Raw genomic sequence first — 14,066 nt, 5'->3', positions numbered from 1 at the left:
GCTTGTGATTAAAAGCCTCCTAAATACTGCTTTCTTAATTGCACTGAAAAGCACTGCAGTTTTTGTGTCAAGATGATAAATCAATAGGAACTGGTACTTTCTTTTTTTTTTTTTAAGAAAAGTCTGACTTTCATTAGTTTTACCTTGAGCTTTAGATAGAGTTAGATTAAACTTCCAGAACCACGGACACACAGTAATTTTATTGTGCATCCAAGTTCCAGTTGTGATGAGGAAGAAAAGACTTCTCCCCTTGTAAATATTGCAAAAGTCCCTTTTTAGTGTAGTAGGTACAAAAAGAGTCAGAAAAGTAAAAAGCATTTGTAAATTTGGCACTGCTTTTTGTTACAGTGGGTCGATGCTGAGGACATTTCAGGTGCTAATTTGCCAAATTGAGTTGCAGCTTTCTACCAGTGGGTTTGTGCTTTTCTTCTTAAATTGTGTGCTACTCTTAGCATTTGTCTCAGTAAACTGATACCAGGCTGCGAGTCACTGAACTCTGTCATGTCCAAGGTTGAGACCTGGCTTGTCTGAGTGGAAAGGCTATGGGAGCTTAATTGTGCAGCCTTAGTTGAGGCATATCGACATATGCCTTTTCAATGACAAACTTCTAAAAGGAGGCTCTTCAATAAAGGGGGAAAAAAAAGTAATGATAAATGAGGTTTTATAAAAACAATTTGTCACTCTGGGTGACAAATACCACTTTGGGTGGTATTTTTGACTGGCTTTGATATAGTTGAAGTTCCATGTTTGGCTAAAGAGTTTCTAATGAATATATATATATATTTTGTATCTGATCAAAGAAGGTATGGGGGGGATATATGATGGTGTATGTGTTTTTTGGGGGGTGGTTTATTCTTTGCCTTTTTTTATATATCTTGAGGTTTAAACATTTGATGTTTCAGCATACTAGTCAGTCAGGAAGTGTAGCTTTAACTATATGCTTGGTTTTGGGATCAAAACTATTCTAAGTATAGATTTTTTTTTTGAAGGTCTCTAAAAAGCCAAATTGAACTAAATGTACCTGTGCGTGCATGTCTAAAACACTGCTATGCCCTTGACTTCTCTTTCTTGTTGGGGAGCATACCAGACTGCTTTTGCACCAGTGTGACAGCAGCAGGCTGTGGTAGATGCATGCATACACCATAGGTCTACAAGTCACTTCAGCTAGTAACATTGTCCAAAGGTGGCAAATATGTCTGTGTTATGTGTCTAATAATACCTGAAAGATGAACACCTCAGACTGTCCTGACTCTGAAAAGGTCAGTATAGGTGGGTTGTGATTAAAAAGTACTCATGTGGTTAAAAGTATTGATGCCTTTTCTGTATCTGGGGGGGAAATGTAGTAAGTGGGGAGGATGAAGGTTAGGAAAGAATATCTGGAGCACCAATGGTTTATGGTAGTCACTAGCAGGAATAGGAGAGGTTTCACTGCTTAGTGCTGTGGCTGTACTAGCATTGAATTTGGATGCCAGCAACAGAGCTGCTGCAGTCTGAGGTTTAGTGCGGGTGGTGAAGTCTGCCTAGAGTTCTGATCTGTTGTTGATTCTCTAGAATTGCAGCTTACTATCTTTGGTACTGATAAAACCAATGAATACGTAAATGATGCCTGCAACAGAAGAGCATGCAATTTATTGACTGTACAGTACTTGAGGGGGGAATTGGAAGGTGGCTGTAGTTTGCAATAATGGAAGCTTTAGAGCGACCAAGCTGACTGTTCTATGCTTCTAAGACTTGAAAAGTGACTAATGAGAGAGTAGTTTTGATTTACAATAATTTTATTTAGTCTCCGTGCAATACTTCCATTGCTGCAAAGATAAGTATGCGTTTGGCTTTTATCTAAAACTTTGCCACCAATAGCTGTTTGGATGCAACCAAATAAAGCAGAAAAAGTAATATCAAAAAAAAAAAAAAGACAGTTCTGGCCTGTCTTTATGGCTGTCAACAGCAATGAAGTGGTACTTCAACCTCTCAACTGGTTGCTAAATCAAACTATGCAAAGAATGCAAGTTTTAGCTGACCTTTTCCTACTTAACAGCTGGAGTCAGCAACTGTAGTTTACTCAAAATGGACTTAGCAGTGTCACAGGAGTCTAGGTTGGATATTGAGCTTGTGTCTCTTTCCCTGTGTGCGAGTCTACCTGTTAGAAAAGGCATAGTTTATGGCAATCAAGCCTAAGCATGGCTGCTGTTTTGAATGACATTTTACCTTTGATGAATCGGCACCTGGGTGTTTTTGTTCTTTTGGGTGGCTGTTGCCCTTGGAGCCTAGGCCATCTCTGGAGCTTTTGCAGCCTTGTCCTCCAGAGGTGAAACGTGGCTGTGGACGCAGGAACCATCGCGGCCTTTTGTGGCCTGCCTGGAGCTGGAGCTGGGGCACTGTGGTGAGAGACAGGAGCTCTTGCGTTGGCCTGCAGTTTCTGAATAGTGTTATTAGATGCTGGGAGGCAGAACCAGAATTCAGGATGATGCTGTTAAATTCCTTAAGGTCATCTGAAAACAGCACGATAGTCAACAGCCATTAACCTCGAACAACTGCAAAGACGGCATAAATCAGTCCTAGCCTGCGCTTGTCAGGAACAGATGATTGTGGCAGTACTCTGAGGGCTCTGGCTGTAAGGCGTGAAGCGAGGTGCGTCTGTGTTTGACATTGCCCGGTCCTCACACGCAGGGCAGACACCGCTGCCTTTTAGAAGTGTGTGCGCTAGTGGGCGAGCAGCCGGCACAGGACAACCAGCTCAGGCGCAGGGTTTGATGTAAGGCAGTGCCACTGTCCTAGCTCCTCTGGAAATATCACCAGCTTCTCGAGACCATGTTTGCGGGTATAAGATCCGAATGGGCAAAGTGCGGCGCTCTCTCTTTTAAGAGAGCAGAGCAGCGCCCCTGGCGCTCGCTCGAGGTCACGGGGCCCGCTCGAGGCGACCGTTGCAAGAGGTCTGGCCGTGCTCACCTTGGCCTCGAGCGCGGGTCGGGGGCAGAGTCAAAGCGCCCCGGTGACCTGGCTAATGGCACAGGGAGCAGAGCCGCCCTCGTGAGGGGAGTGCCGGGCAAAAAGTGCCGCAGAGACGGCGGGGGCAGCTCCGGCGTGTCCGCTCCCATCCTGGGGCTCGGGGCGCGGCAGCCGCCATGGCGCCCTGCCCCAGCGCGCCGTGCGCACGCGCCACCGGCGACTGGGCGGGGCGGTTTGTTGCCTGCCGCGGCGGCGCATGCGCGGCGCTGCCCGCGGGCGCCTCCACCAATGGGGCCGCGGTTTGTTGCCCGTTGGCCCCGCCCGCCGCGCGGCGAAGGACAAAGCGAGAGGCCGGGGGCGCCGTTCAGTCTCCGCGCGAGCTGCCCGAGCAGCCGCCAGCGCCGCCATCTTGGGAGGTGAGTTGGGAGCCGAGTTGGGAGCCGGGGCGGCCCCGGCGGGCCCTGCCCGCGGCGCCTCGCCCACCGCGCGGCTCCGCTCTGCGCTGCTCTTCTCGCCCGCCGCAGGTCGCCATGTTCTCCTCCATCGCTCCGCTTGCCCGCCTCAACCCCTTCTACGCGCCGCACCTGCAGCTCGCCCAGGACGGCGTGAGGAAGCGCCAGGAGCCCGCCGGGCCGCCCACCACGCGGCGCAGCTTGGCGGCCGCCTCTGCTGCCGAAGGTGAGGGGTGAGGAGGGGGTGCCGGTGCCCTTTGCCCTGCGCGGTGCCCGCTGCCCTGCGGCGGCTGGTGCCCGCTGTGCAGCAGGGAGGGCGGGCAGCGCTCGGCGGCATGGCACGAAACAGGACGGGACGGGACGGAACGGGACGCGGGCAGGCCGGGGAGGCGGCGCGGCCGGGCCTACGCGCGCCGCTTTGGAGGACAGGGAAGGGCACGGGTGGGGGAGGCGCTGGCGGCCGTTTCCGTCGCGGGCGGCACCAAGGACCCGGTGATGCCGGGGAAGGACGCGGAGAGGTCCTGGGAGCTGCGGGATCTTGGGTGGTTGAAGGTGAGGGAACGTTTTAGCCCGCTCTGCGGGGCCTGCAACCTTGGGATGGAAGCAGCGGGCCTGTAGTTCGTCCTCTTCCTGTGCAGAAGAGGCGGGTGCAAATCACTGAATTCTGGGTTTGCAAGGCCAGACCGCCTCTTTCCCATTTTTCTCTTTCCTCTTTCCCCCCCACACACCTTTTTTTTTTTTTTTTTTTTTCCTCCCGCTCCCCTCTCTCTTCTTGTTTCCCAGCTGGGCATCTGAACATCGTGAACATCTCTAGGCATTAGAGGAGCTTGCAGCTACCTTGCATTTTTTTTACCCTAGTTATTGGGGAATATATGCTGTGTAGCTATGATGTCTTAAGATATAATGATTTTTAGGTATAAGTGTGCTTCATGTATGTCTCCTGCCGTGACTTCCAGAGGTCAGACCTTGATGATACTCCCAAAAGCAGGAGTAGATGTTAAAATTCTTTTAACCTCTTAATAGGTTAGAAGTATCTACTTGAATATTTTTAAAGTAGAAAAATTCAAATAGAAGAATGCTGTCAACAAGCTACCTTTTATGAGGTTTCATGTTTAGAAGTATCTTGGTGGTCTAACACTAATATTTGTGTAATGCGTGCAGGAGACACAACTGGATATTCAGTTTTAATATGTTTTCAAGATGCTGTCCGGTATGCTAAATTACATGCAGTAGATGCACTTGCTCCTTAAAATCATTATGTTTAATTTTCATCCAGTTTTTAAGCAGATGCAGTCAGAAGTGAACTGAATTTATTTGTTTATGAAAGTTGTTTGTGCTGTATTTGTTATTTCACGTACCAGTTGGTTCTTCATTTTTCCATTGTCCTTTGAAGAGTTACCATACTTTAGAAGATAAGAGCTTACCCAAGGTCACACAAAGTCAGCATCAATTGCAGGTCCTTCTGAATTCAATTCAAGGCTTATACCATAATATGTCTCAAAGACAAAAGATATTTTATGATCAGTTCTTGGAAATTTTCTCTCTGTTTGTTGGATCCCAGGCAAAGATGTGAAATGTTCCTAGTTATAATGGGTTTTTTTGACTGTCTTAATGTGGTTTTGAGCTGTGTTTTTATTTGAGCTAGCTCCAGGGCATTCATTCTCAGTCAACTCTTAAAAGTCAACCTCAGCCAGGGTAATTTCCCTGCAGAGTTCCCTGCTCTAGCACTGGCTAGCCTGCTCTCCTTTCAGGTCATGTGTGTTGGAACTTGGCTGTGTTTGTCAGGATAGTTTTTTAGGAGACTTCTTTCTGAAATAAGAAGTCTGGGTACAACTGGCTTTTTTTTTTTTTTTTTTTTTTCTCCTCTCCATAATGCTATTCTCCTGTTACAGACACAGATACCTGTAATGAGCTTATGCCTAATAGATAATGTCTTTTTTTTAATTACTCTTTTTGAACATCTAACTGATAAAGCAATATCTAACTGATATTGCAATAAGGCAGATTTTTAAAGCCCTACTGTTCTGAGGCTGGAAGCTTCTACCAAGGCCTGACCCTATCAGCAGGGGAGGGTGACTTCCAATGGTAAGTTGTCTTGAAAAGGGAGTCAGAACAAGCCCTTCTTGATATTTAGGCAGCATGGCAAGTACCACAGTACTTGCATGTTTCAGGCCAAAGATGCAACTAGGCATAGCTGCCCAGTAATTGGAGCCCTATTTATATTAATTAATACTGTCTAATTTGAGATTTAATATTTCTTATTTTAGAATAAAGAAAAAAATAGTATTTTTATTGTCCTGGTGACTACCCTTTGGAAAAGAAGACTACGAATGCTCTTTCTTAGGAGGAAAGTAAAGGGTTGGATAAACCTGTAGTCTGTAGATGCTATTGAATTTGAATTTAACAGGAGGTTTTTGTGGATGTCCTTGAAAGAGTTTATTTCAGGAGCAAAAATATATGGTAAAGAAGCTCTGACTTGAATAGTTTTGTCAGTGTGTGTCTGTCTTAATTTTTCGTTAGGTCTGTCTGTCTTAATTTTTCATTAGGTCTTCTCTGGAGATGGTTCTCACTAGCTGTTGTAACATTTTATTGAGTATTCCATTTTACTGGAGTAACGCTCCTAGATCTAATATCAAAAGAACTTAAATTATCCCTTTCTACCCTAGAGAGTGTATTTTTTTTTTTCCATATGCTTTTTCATCATCCCTGGTTTGTTAAAAATGTTCGACAAAAAAATAGAAGTTGGAGTCTGCTGTTAGTTGAAGGTTACTTTTGGAACTTCATCACACAAACTGTACAAATCTGAGGTCTTGTATTTAGATGAAAAACTTTTTTAGATATTGCAGGATAACTGCTTTCTTAAGTCTTCTCGGTTTTCTTTGTCCTTTGACTCCTCTTTTGAGGAGAGGGACTATATTTGTAGCTCATATCTGTTATTCAGAGTTGTATAAGGCTTAACTTGAGGAGTCCTAAATATGTTTGCATCTTTTCCAGGTTTGTAATTATGTTCTTTTCAAGTCTGCTGCTAAAGAGCAGCTGTTACAGGAGCAGTAGCCAAGTTGCTATGCTGTATTTTGCTTGACATTTAAATTTTCAAATGATACAGGGAATTAAAAATTATCTATATAAAGACAAATCCAAACTTAATCTTGTAGATCTATATGGTCTTCATAATTAACTTTAGAATGTGAGATATTTTTAAGCCATACCATTGCATTCCATCAGGATGTAAGAGAGAACAGATATAGTTTTGGGAACAGAAGTTGCACTGATCATAAAATGTTTAACCAAATACACTTGACCGACAATTCTAGAGAAGCATTCTTCTTGCTGAATTCATTGGTATTTTTTTTTCTTTTTAAAAAAGGGGGTGGGTATTGCAACTTTGAGTCAGAATTTCTACTAGCAGCTTCTGGATTTAATTTCTGTGGTTTACAGACTTAAATCCAGATAATATGCGAGTGCTCTGTGAGCCAAAATTTGTCTGTTTTTTTTTTTTATAACTTTATTAAAAGAATAGATTCAGTTTCTTAGATGTAGGATCAGTCTTGTTAGTCCAAAATACACTAGAGCAAGTGAACGTGAGCATAATGATGTAGTTGAATAGTACAGCATGGGAGTACAGCATGGGGATCAGTTTAAAATCTTCTAAGAAGCTAGCATTCTGTCATCAACTTTTCTGGGTTTTGTTACTCTGTGCAGTTGATTATGCATATAAATGTTTTCTTTTTAATTAACTAGAATACAGCTGTGCATATGGCTCAGGCAGATTCTTTATCCTTTGTGGCTTTGGTGGGATTATTAGCTGTGGAACAACACATACAGCACTGGTTCCTCTAGACCTGGTTAAATGCAGAATACAGGTTTGTTCCGCATGTCAGTATGCGATGAAGTTGATAAAGCATGTTTAGTGTGATATAAATAATCTACTAATGAATTGGAGGCCTAAACTGGATGTTGTTGTCCAGCAGTGCATGGAGTTTATGTAAAAGCATGGTGTGTCTCTGTCTTTTGCTGCAGAATACAGTTGTGAATATGGCTCGCTCAAGTTTTATGCTCTCTGTGGCTTTGGTGGGGTCCTAAGTTGTGGCCTGACACACACAGCTGTCGTACCTCTGGATTTAGTGAAATGTCGTATGCAGGTTTGTATTAACTTCAACATTTCTTAATTTTTTTTTCTCTCTTTGTAGCCAGCCTGCCAAGAACTTAAAATAGGTGGTAAACTTTTTTTTTCCCTTTTTTTTTTTTTTAAATGTCAGGAAGGAAATAAACTTGGATGCTCTTTCTCTTAATCAGGTCTGCTGCAGTGAGACTAACGATATGCCACTTCACAGAGAGGCAGAGGCACATGGCATAATCTAGATGAATTTAACTACTTGTGCCTACATGTAAGGCGTGATAGTTTACTGTAGCTTACTAAAAAGCACACAGCACAATGCCGTTCTTCGGGCTGTCTAGGAATCTTCATGTGCTTTGGAAGGAAGTCGAATTTTGATGTTTCAAAGATCTCATGGGATTTATGTTTTTACCGTGGAGTAATGTGCATGTATAATGTGATCCATTAACACTGTGACCATCAGGGCATGGATTATGGATTGATACTTTCTAATGATTGCACCTCTGACAGAATGGATAGAACTTGGAATGCAATTGCTATGCCTGTCTAACAGCTTATATGGCAGTTGCTTCTAAGTAGCGGAATTGGTTTCTGACTGAACCCAAAGAGGTAAAGAAGTCTCCCTATGCTTAATTTGTGATACTGGTTTCACTATTAAAATCATCCAATCGACAGTCATGGATAAAAGTATATTCGTGGTTTTATTCGCTCAAATCAGTGGTTTGGTAATGGAGCAAATTAAAGCACGTTTCTATATGTCTAGAAGCTTAGTAGTTAATGGAGTCTCTACTGCATAAGGTGACACCAATTCTAAAAGTGTCAGTCTTACGCGACACTAAGAGAGAAGTACTGTTTACTTAGACTATTGACTATAGTGCTGGATATGATGCTAAAATTCTTCTTCTAGAAGATCTTGAGCATTCCTTACAACAGAGTACCTTTTTTTTTGGTTTGAGAAAAACCTGAAAGTCTGCCCTCAAGCTATAAGTTTTATAATGTCTTGGACAAAGTCAGGGTGCATCAGATAAAGGCAAATGATGTCTTCTACCACATTTGGATTCAGACCAAATAAAGGGTGTGAGAATTCCCTTCTATTAACCAATTACTCCAAAGTACTTGGGAGTTGAGCATCTGTTTGTTCCTGAAAGGGTAGTTTAAACGCACTGTTTTATTATAATTGACAACATATGTCCTAAATATCCAGGATAGGTAGCTTGACAATATAGGCTATAGGTGGGTTTTCTGGGAAGAAGGAGCTTGATTGCAGATAGGAGAGTATGTAGCACCACAAGCAGTTATCATCTGATTGCCAGCTCAGTTCATAGGTGGAAGGCCCGAGAGCCCTGCGGTGCTGCAGTTAAGGCTGGAAGCAGGGCCTCCTGCTCCCAAGGCTCCAGCTGCTTTGTGGGTATGTTCATCTTAGGTTACCTGCTCCTGGGTCTCTTGTGTAGTGAGAGTGACTCCACTTCTCTTTGGAGCACTTTGAGGAATGTACAACTGAAAGACCGCATGTGACTTCCATGTGTGACATTGCAAAACCTATCAGTGTTTCTCTTTACAGGTCCAGTAGGGAACCTGTCACTATTTCAAGATTCTCCAGAAAGAAGCATGTTGCCTTCCTTCTCCTGACATTTTAAAAAGAGGTCACCTCTTATGGTGATGGTTAGACATAGCTCTGATAGGAGCGTAGCCTCATTGTCAGTATGCAGTCGTCAATTACACATCTAGTCTTATGAAATTCCTTTTTTTTTTTTTTTTAATTGAGATTAATTCTCAATTTGCCTGTCATCACTGTGTGTGATGAGTAAAATACTAGTCATCACAGTTTGGCACACATGTCCTGTTGTTCCTCCTAAAGCTATGGAGTATACAGAAATATTTCACACTACTGTACAGGCAAAGTGAGTCAAGGCACATGTATAGAAGTCTCTGAGTACACTTTGATTTGCCTTTTTCCAGTCTGTCTTAATCTGGCAGTGTTTGGAGAGATCAGACTAGTAAGGGACAAATAACTGCTGATGAATAATAAAGTGAGTCTTCAGACTTGATGCATCGCAAAGTTAAGGTAGTTAAGCTCTTCTAGAGGAATATGCAGACTGTTAACAGTTTTGAAACTAGTAGGCAAACACAATAGTTGCATCAAGATTAGCCTTGTGGTGAAGATATTAGGGAGCTAAAGGAAACTAGGGATTTTTTTTTTTTAATTACATTTGAGGTGGGGGTGTGAGAAGAGAAATGATAAACTATGTCAAGCAGTTAACTGTCTGTTCTGTTTAGGTTGACCCACAAAAATACAAGAGCATCTTCAATGGATTTTCAGTGACAATCAAAGAAGATGGTGTTCGTGGTTTGGCTAAGGGATGGGCTCCAACATTTATTGGATATTCCATGCAAGGGCTCTGTAAATTTGGTTTCTATGAAGTTTTCAAAATCCTCTATGGCAACATGCTGGGAGAGGTAAGCCTTAAGCAAGATTATGTAAGACTGTTACTAAAATAAGCACAAAAGCACTGTTTGTTAATAAAAATGTGTGTTTGAACACATTTCAGGAAAATGCCTATTTGTGGCGTACATCGCTGTACTTAGCTGCATCTGCCAGTGCGGAGTTTTTTGCTGACATTGCTCTAGCTCCCATGGAAGCTGCTAAAGTTCGCATCCAGACGCAGCCTGGATATGCTAACACCCTGCGGCAAGCCGTACCAAAAATGTTTGGAGAAGAAGGCATCTGGGCGTTAGTATCTCTTGGATTTCTTTTATTGTCATTTATGTTTCTGGTGTTGAGTTTTTCCCTTAACAAAAAACAGTTGCTAAAACTAATAGGGGCTCTAGCTTACATTGATTTCTAATGCATTTTGGTATGTACAGTTCAAGATAACTAGCGCTTATGTCAAAGAATTTGTGTTGAACTGGTAGTTAATTTCACATGCTCCTTAGATCCATCTTTGTGAGTATCTCTGTGCTGAGTTCTGCTGGGTAACTTCAGTTCCTAGCAGTTCCAGTCAGAGATACTCAGCAACTTTTTTGGTTGTACAGTCAAAGATGCTTGAGTCATTGGCATGTGAGAGCAATATAACTGCATGTTAGCTTTCTGTTCTGATAGAAGTGGCTGTAAATCTACAGGCCATTGATCACTATCAGGACTTGGCTGGTGTGCAGACATATACATGTACAGTATTACTGCATTCTGTAATTTGAAAAGTGACTACAAACAGCTGCACAGTGTAGACATCAGGTAAATTCTAGTTTGTGCTGGTGGTCTTAGTTGGTACTGAGGAGTGAATAAAACTTGCATGTTTTTGTTCTGTAGTTTTTGGAATGCTTAGGCCTTAAAATCTCACAATCTAGGATTGTGTGTGTGTGTGTGTGTGTGCTTTTATTGTTTTTTTTTTTTTCTGATAGCAGCAATAAACTATGTTATCTTATTCAGGTTAGAAATATGCCCTTAAGTAATTGAGGAAAATGAAGTTGAGTTTGTCTTCTCTGTTTAAAGTTTCTATAAAGGTGTTGCTCCGCTCTGGATGAGGCAGATTCCATACACAATGATGAAATTTGCCTGCTTTGAACGTACTGTGGAAGCTCTCTACAAGTATGTGGTACCCAAGCCAAGAAGTGAATGTACAAAGGCAGAACAGCTGGTAGTCACATTTGTTGCAGGTTATATTGGTAAGAAACTTTTCAATTCTGCATTTTTGAATGGATTTCAGCTGTTAAAGTCTCACTCTTTTCAGAATATCAAATATATACATATAACTGTAATGGAAGAACCAGAGTGTAACTTAAAAATGCGTGGGGCAGTGGAACAGGTTCAGTCTGTAATCAGAATGAGAGCTTAGTTAATTGGGTCTTCAGCAGGGAGAAAGTCTTAATTTTTCCTGTGCTAGCATAAAGTTTGGAGACTATAGCACATGCCAAAAAAATAACTTGCCTCCTTGCTAGGCTGGAGCAAGTAGAGAACGGTGAGAAGGGAGGGAGTTGTGATTTCACCATAAAAAATCAAAATGAGTTTTATTTTAGAAGACAGGTGGTGAAAAAGCAGAGTCTGGGTGCTTTCGAGTAAACATCTCATGCTAGTAAGAACAGAACTGCTGTCTTTTGGGAGGCTTGACGTAGCTCCTGCACCACTTGCCAGTGGTCTGCGAAAGATGTGGTTTCAGTTGGTCATACTTTAAGCGAATAATTGCTGTGGAGACTAAAGCATTGCAAAACTAATAATGAATTATTCTTTCAGCTGGTGTGTTCTGTGCAATTGTTTCTCATCCTGCTGACTCTGTGGTGTCTGTATTGAACAAGGAAAAAGGCAGTTCTGCTTCACAGGTTCTTGTGAGGCTTGGATTCAGAGGTAAAAGAAATATTCATTCATGTATTTTGGGTTAAGCCAATGTGTAGGGGTTATGTATGTCTTTGGGGGGAGTAGAGGTGGATTTTTTTTCCTGGCCTCACACCCGTGGTTTATGATTTTTGTTCTGCAGGTGTATGGAAAGGTCTGTTTGCTCGTATCATTATGATTGGTACCCTGACTGCGCTACAGTGGTTCATCTATGATTCTGTGAAGGTGTATTTCAGACTTCCTCGTCCACCTCCCCCTGAAATGCCAGAATCTCTGAAGAAGAAGCTTGGTCTAACTGAATAAACAACTCATGGACTGACTTTGCTGGCTGTCCCAGTGATGAGTTTCATGAAACTTTTATATATTTGACTATGTAGAAAACAAACTATATGATGTAATTATTGGCTCATCCCTTCTGAGGGTTTAAATTCTACCACTGTCATTGCCTGAAATAAATGAGAACCGGAGTGCTTAGTGTCCGTTTACTACTGCATATATAAGCTTTGCTTCACATGAGTAAATACCTCAAAACAATTCCCAATAAAAAAATCTAAGTCATTTGCATGTAAAAAAGGCAACAAAAACAAATTTGCATTGTTTCTAGAGTAGAGCCAAGAATGTATCCTCCCCCATCCTGCAGAAACTAACTGCAGTCTTGCACTGTCCTAGAGTTCACAGTCGTCTTGCCTGTATAAATTGTTAGTGTAGAATAGCAGAGCTCTGGAATGAATGACTGCACTCTGACAGGGCAGCCTGGTCACAACAGCTGTATTACTAACACAGCTGAGAAACCTTATACCCATTACTGCCCTAGGGTGGCTATCCCCACATGAACCTTACTTAAGTGACTGATTTCTGCGCCAAAAGAAGTAATCCTTCCCTTCATATTGTGGAATTAAACAGTGGCTGCTACCTTAACAAAAGAAAAGTTGATGCTAATAAAAGTTCTCAAGGGTGCCTGACCGCTACAAGCTTGTTATTTATCGCAAAGTTAAAATGGCTTGCCTGGTCCTCCAGAGATTTTGGTAACAGCCTTTTCTCTTGTACTTGGTACTGTTGATTTTTGGCTGTTAGCTTAACTTTCATGCTGAGTTCCAGTTGAACCATTCCTGCAATGCAAGAAGCCATGTCCTTTTTTTAGACATTCATGCAAATAAATTTACATGCTTACAGATCTAAGAGGAGAAACTGAAGCACTGTTTTATTAACTTCAGGCAATGAGTGTGTCTTTTCCAATACTTTGTAGAGAGGTGAGCGTGCTTCCTTTGAGTTTTGCCTGTTCAAGAATCCGTAGTAGATATATTCTAAAAATTCAAAGCATACCTTAATGGTAAAGGAGGCATGCTCACTTCTTAAATGGGAGTGGAAGTGTCTTGTGCAAAACTGTTCAGACAGGCCCTTTTCAGCATTCTGAGCTGCTGGTGTTCAGCCTAACTTGGCCTCGCATAGACTGTGAGCACTTAATTCTTCAGTGTCTTCAGAGCCAGGAGGCCTGCAGCAGACTCCATCAGGATGGCATAAATGTGCTGACCACTCTACCTTACTAGTGCTGCTACTGTCTTACACAGTATTTAACTGCCCCCCACCCTGGCCAAAAAAAAAAAGTGACATAAGACCTGTAAAGTGGTTATGCCAGACACTAGCAAAATAAGCCTTAATTTGAAGTTCTACCTTTGAAAATGTGGAATCTATAGAAAAATACTGCTCAACGACTCTGAAACTACGTGTGCACTCCTATAGAGGTTGGTAACTACCACCTAAATAATTACATTATACAGCAAAGTCAAATTCCTTAAGTCTAAATAAAAATTTCTACAAGTATTTTGGTGTTGAATTAGATGTATCTTCACTGTGCCCATTGTGAGTGGGGAAGCTTTGAAGTTTTTTAGCAGATTTTTAGGATATTTGCTTTTAAGAGCTGGCAAAAAGCATTAACTGTGGCTTCATCTTGCAGCAAGACTGTTCATGTTAGGAACAGGTTTTTGAATTCAGTTTTAGCACATGGTTCAACTTGTTCTGCTCAAAAACAAATTACCATTGCATTGGTGCACTGAATAGAATAATTTCTTTCAAGGCATGTGTTAAGCCCTTGGGCTGGGTTTTGCTTGCTGGAAAGCATCTCAAGTTTCTTAAAATCCTGGGAAAGCTGAGTGTTTCTATCAACTTATAAGGCTGGCAGAGGATTGAGACAACTTCTCCGATATCTGTTATTCTGATTGTCAAA

General features: G+C 42.2%; 1 protein-coding gene and 1 non-coding gene across 3 annotated transcripts; both read left to right on the top strand.

Annotated features, from left to right (window-relative positions):
- Window positions 1–3,265: 3,265 nt before the first annotated feature.
- On the top strand, window positions 3,266–12,309 carry SLC25A3 (solute carrier family 25 member 3). Of its 2 annotated transcripts, XM_088532933.1 has the most exons (8): window positions 3,266–3,362; window positions 3,471–3,624; window positions 7,419–7,540; window positions 9,793–9,972; window positions 10,065–10,246; window positions 11,006–11,178; window positions 11,744–11,854; window positions 11,985–12,309. In XM_088532933.1, the coding sequence occupies exons 2-8, from the start codon at window positions 3,477–3,479 to the stop codon at window positions 12,143–12,145; spliced, it is 1,077 nt and encodes a 358-aa protein (XP_088389059.1). In that variant the 5' UTR covers window positions 3,266–3,362; window positions 3,471–3,476; the 3' UTR covers window positions 12,146–12,309. The 2 variants fall into 2 exon arrangements, with proteins under 2 accessions (XP_088389059.1, XP_088389060.1); XM_088532934.1 differs by lacking the exons at window positions 3,266–3,362; window positions 3,471–3,624 and adding an exon at window positions 7,133–7,261.
- LOC148593005 (small nucleolar RNA SNORA53) lies at window positions 10,436–10,676 on the top strand. The gene has a single exon (XR_015913841.1). It is a non-coding gene; the product is annotated as a small nucleolar RNA SNORA53 (small nucleolar RNA).
- Window positions 12,310–14,066: the final 1,757 nt, after the last annotated feature.

The sequence above is a fragment of the Tinamus guttatus genome, unplaced genomic scaffold, assembly GCF_059628265.1.
Source record: "Tinamus guttatus ecotype Peru unplaced genomic scaffold, ASM5962826v1 Tinamus_guttatus_pri_ptg000472l, whole genome shotgun sequence".
Lineage (NCBI taxonomy): Eukaryota > Metazoa > Chordata > Aves > Tinamiformes > Tinamidae > Tinamus > Tinamus guttatus.
Note: the sequence above shows the minus strand (reverse complement) of the source record. Positions and strands in the feature narration are given on the sequence as shown.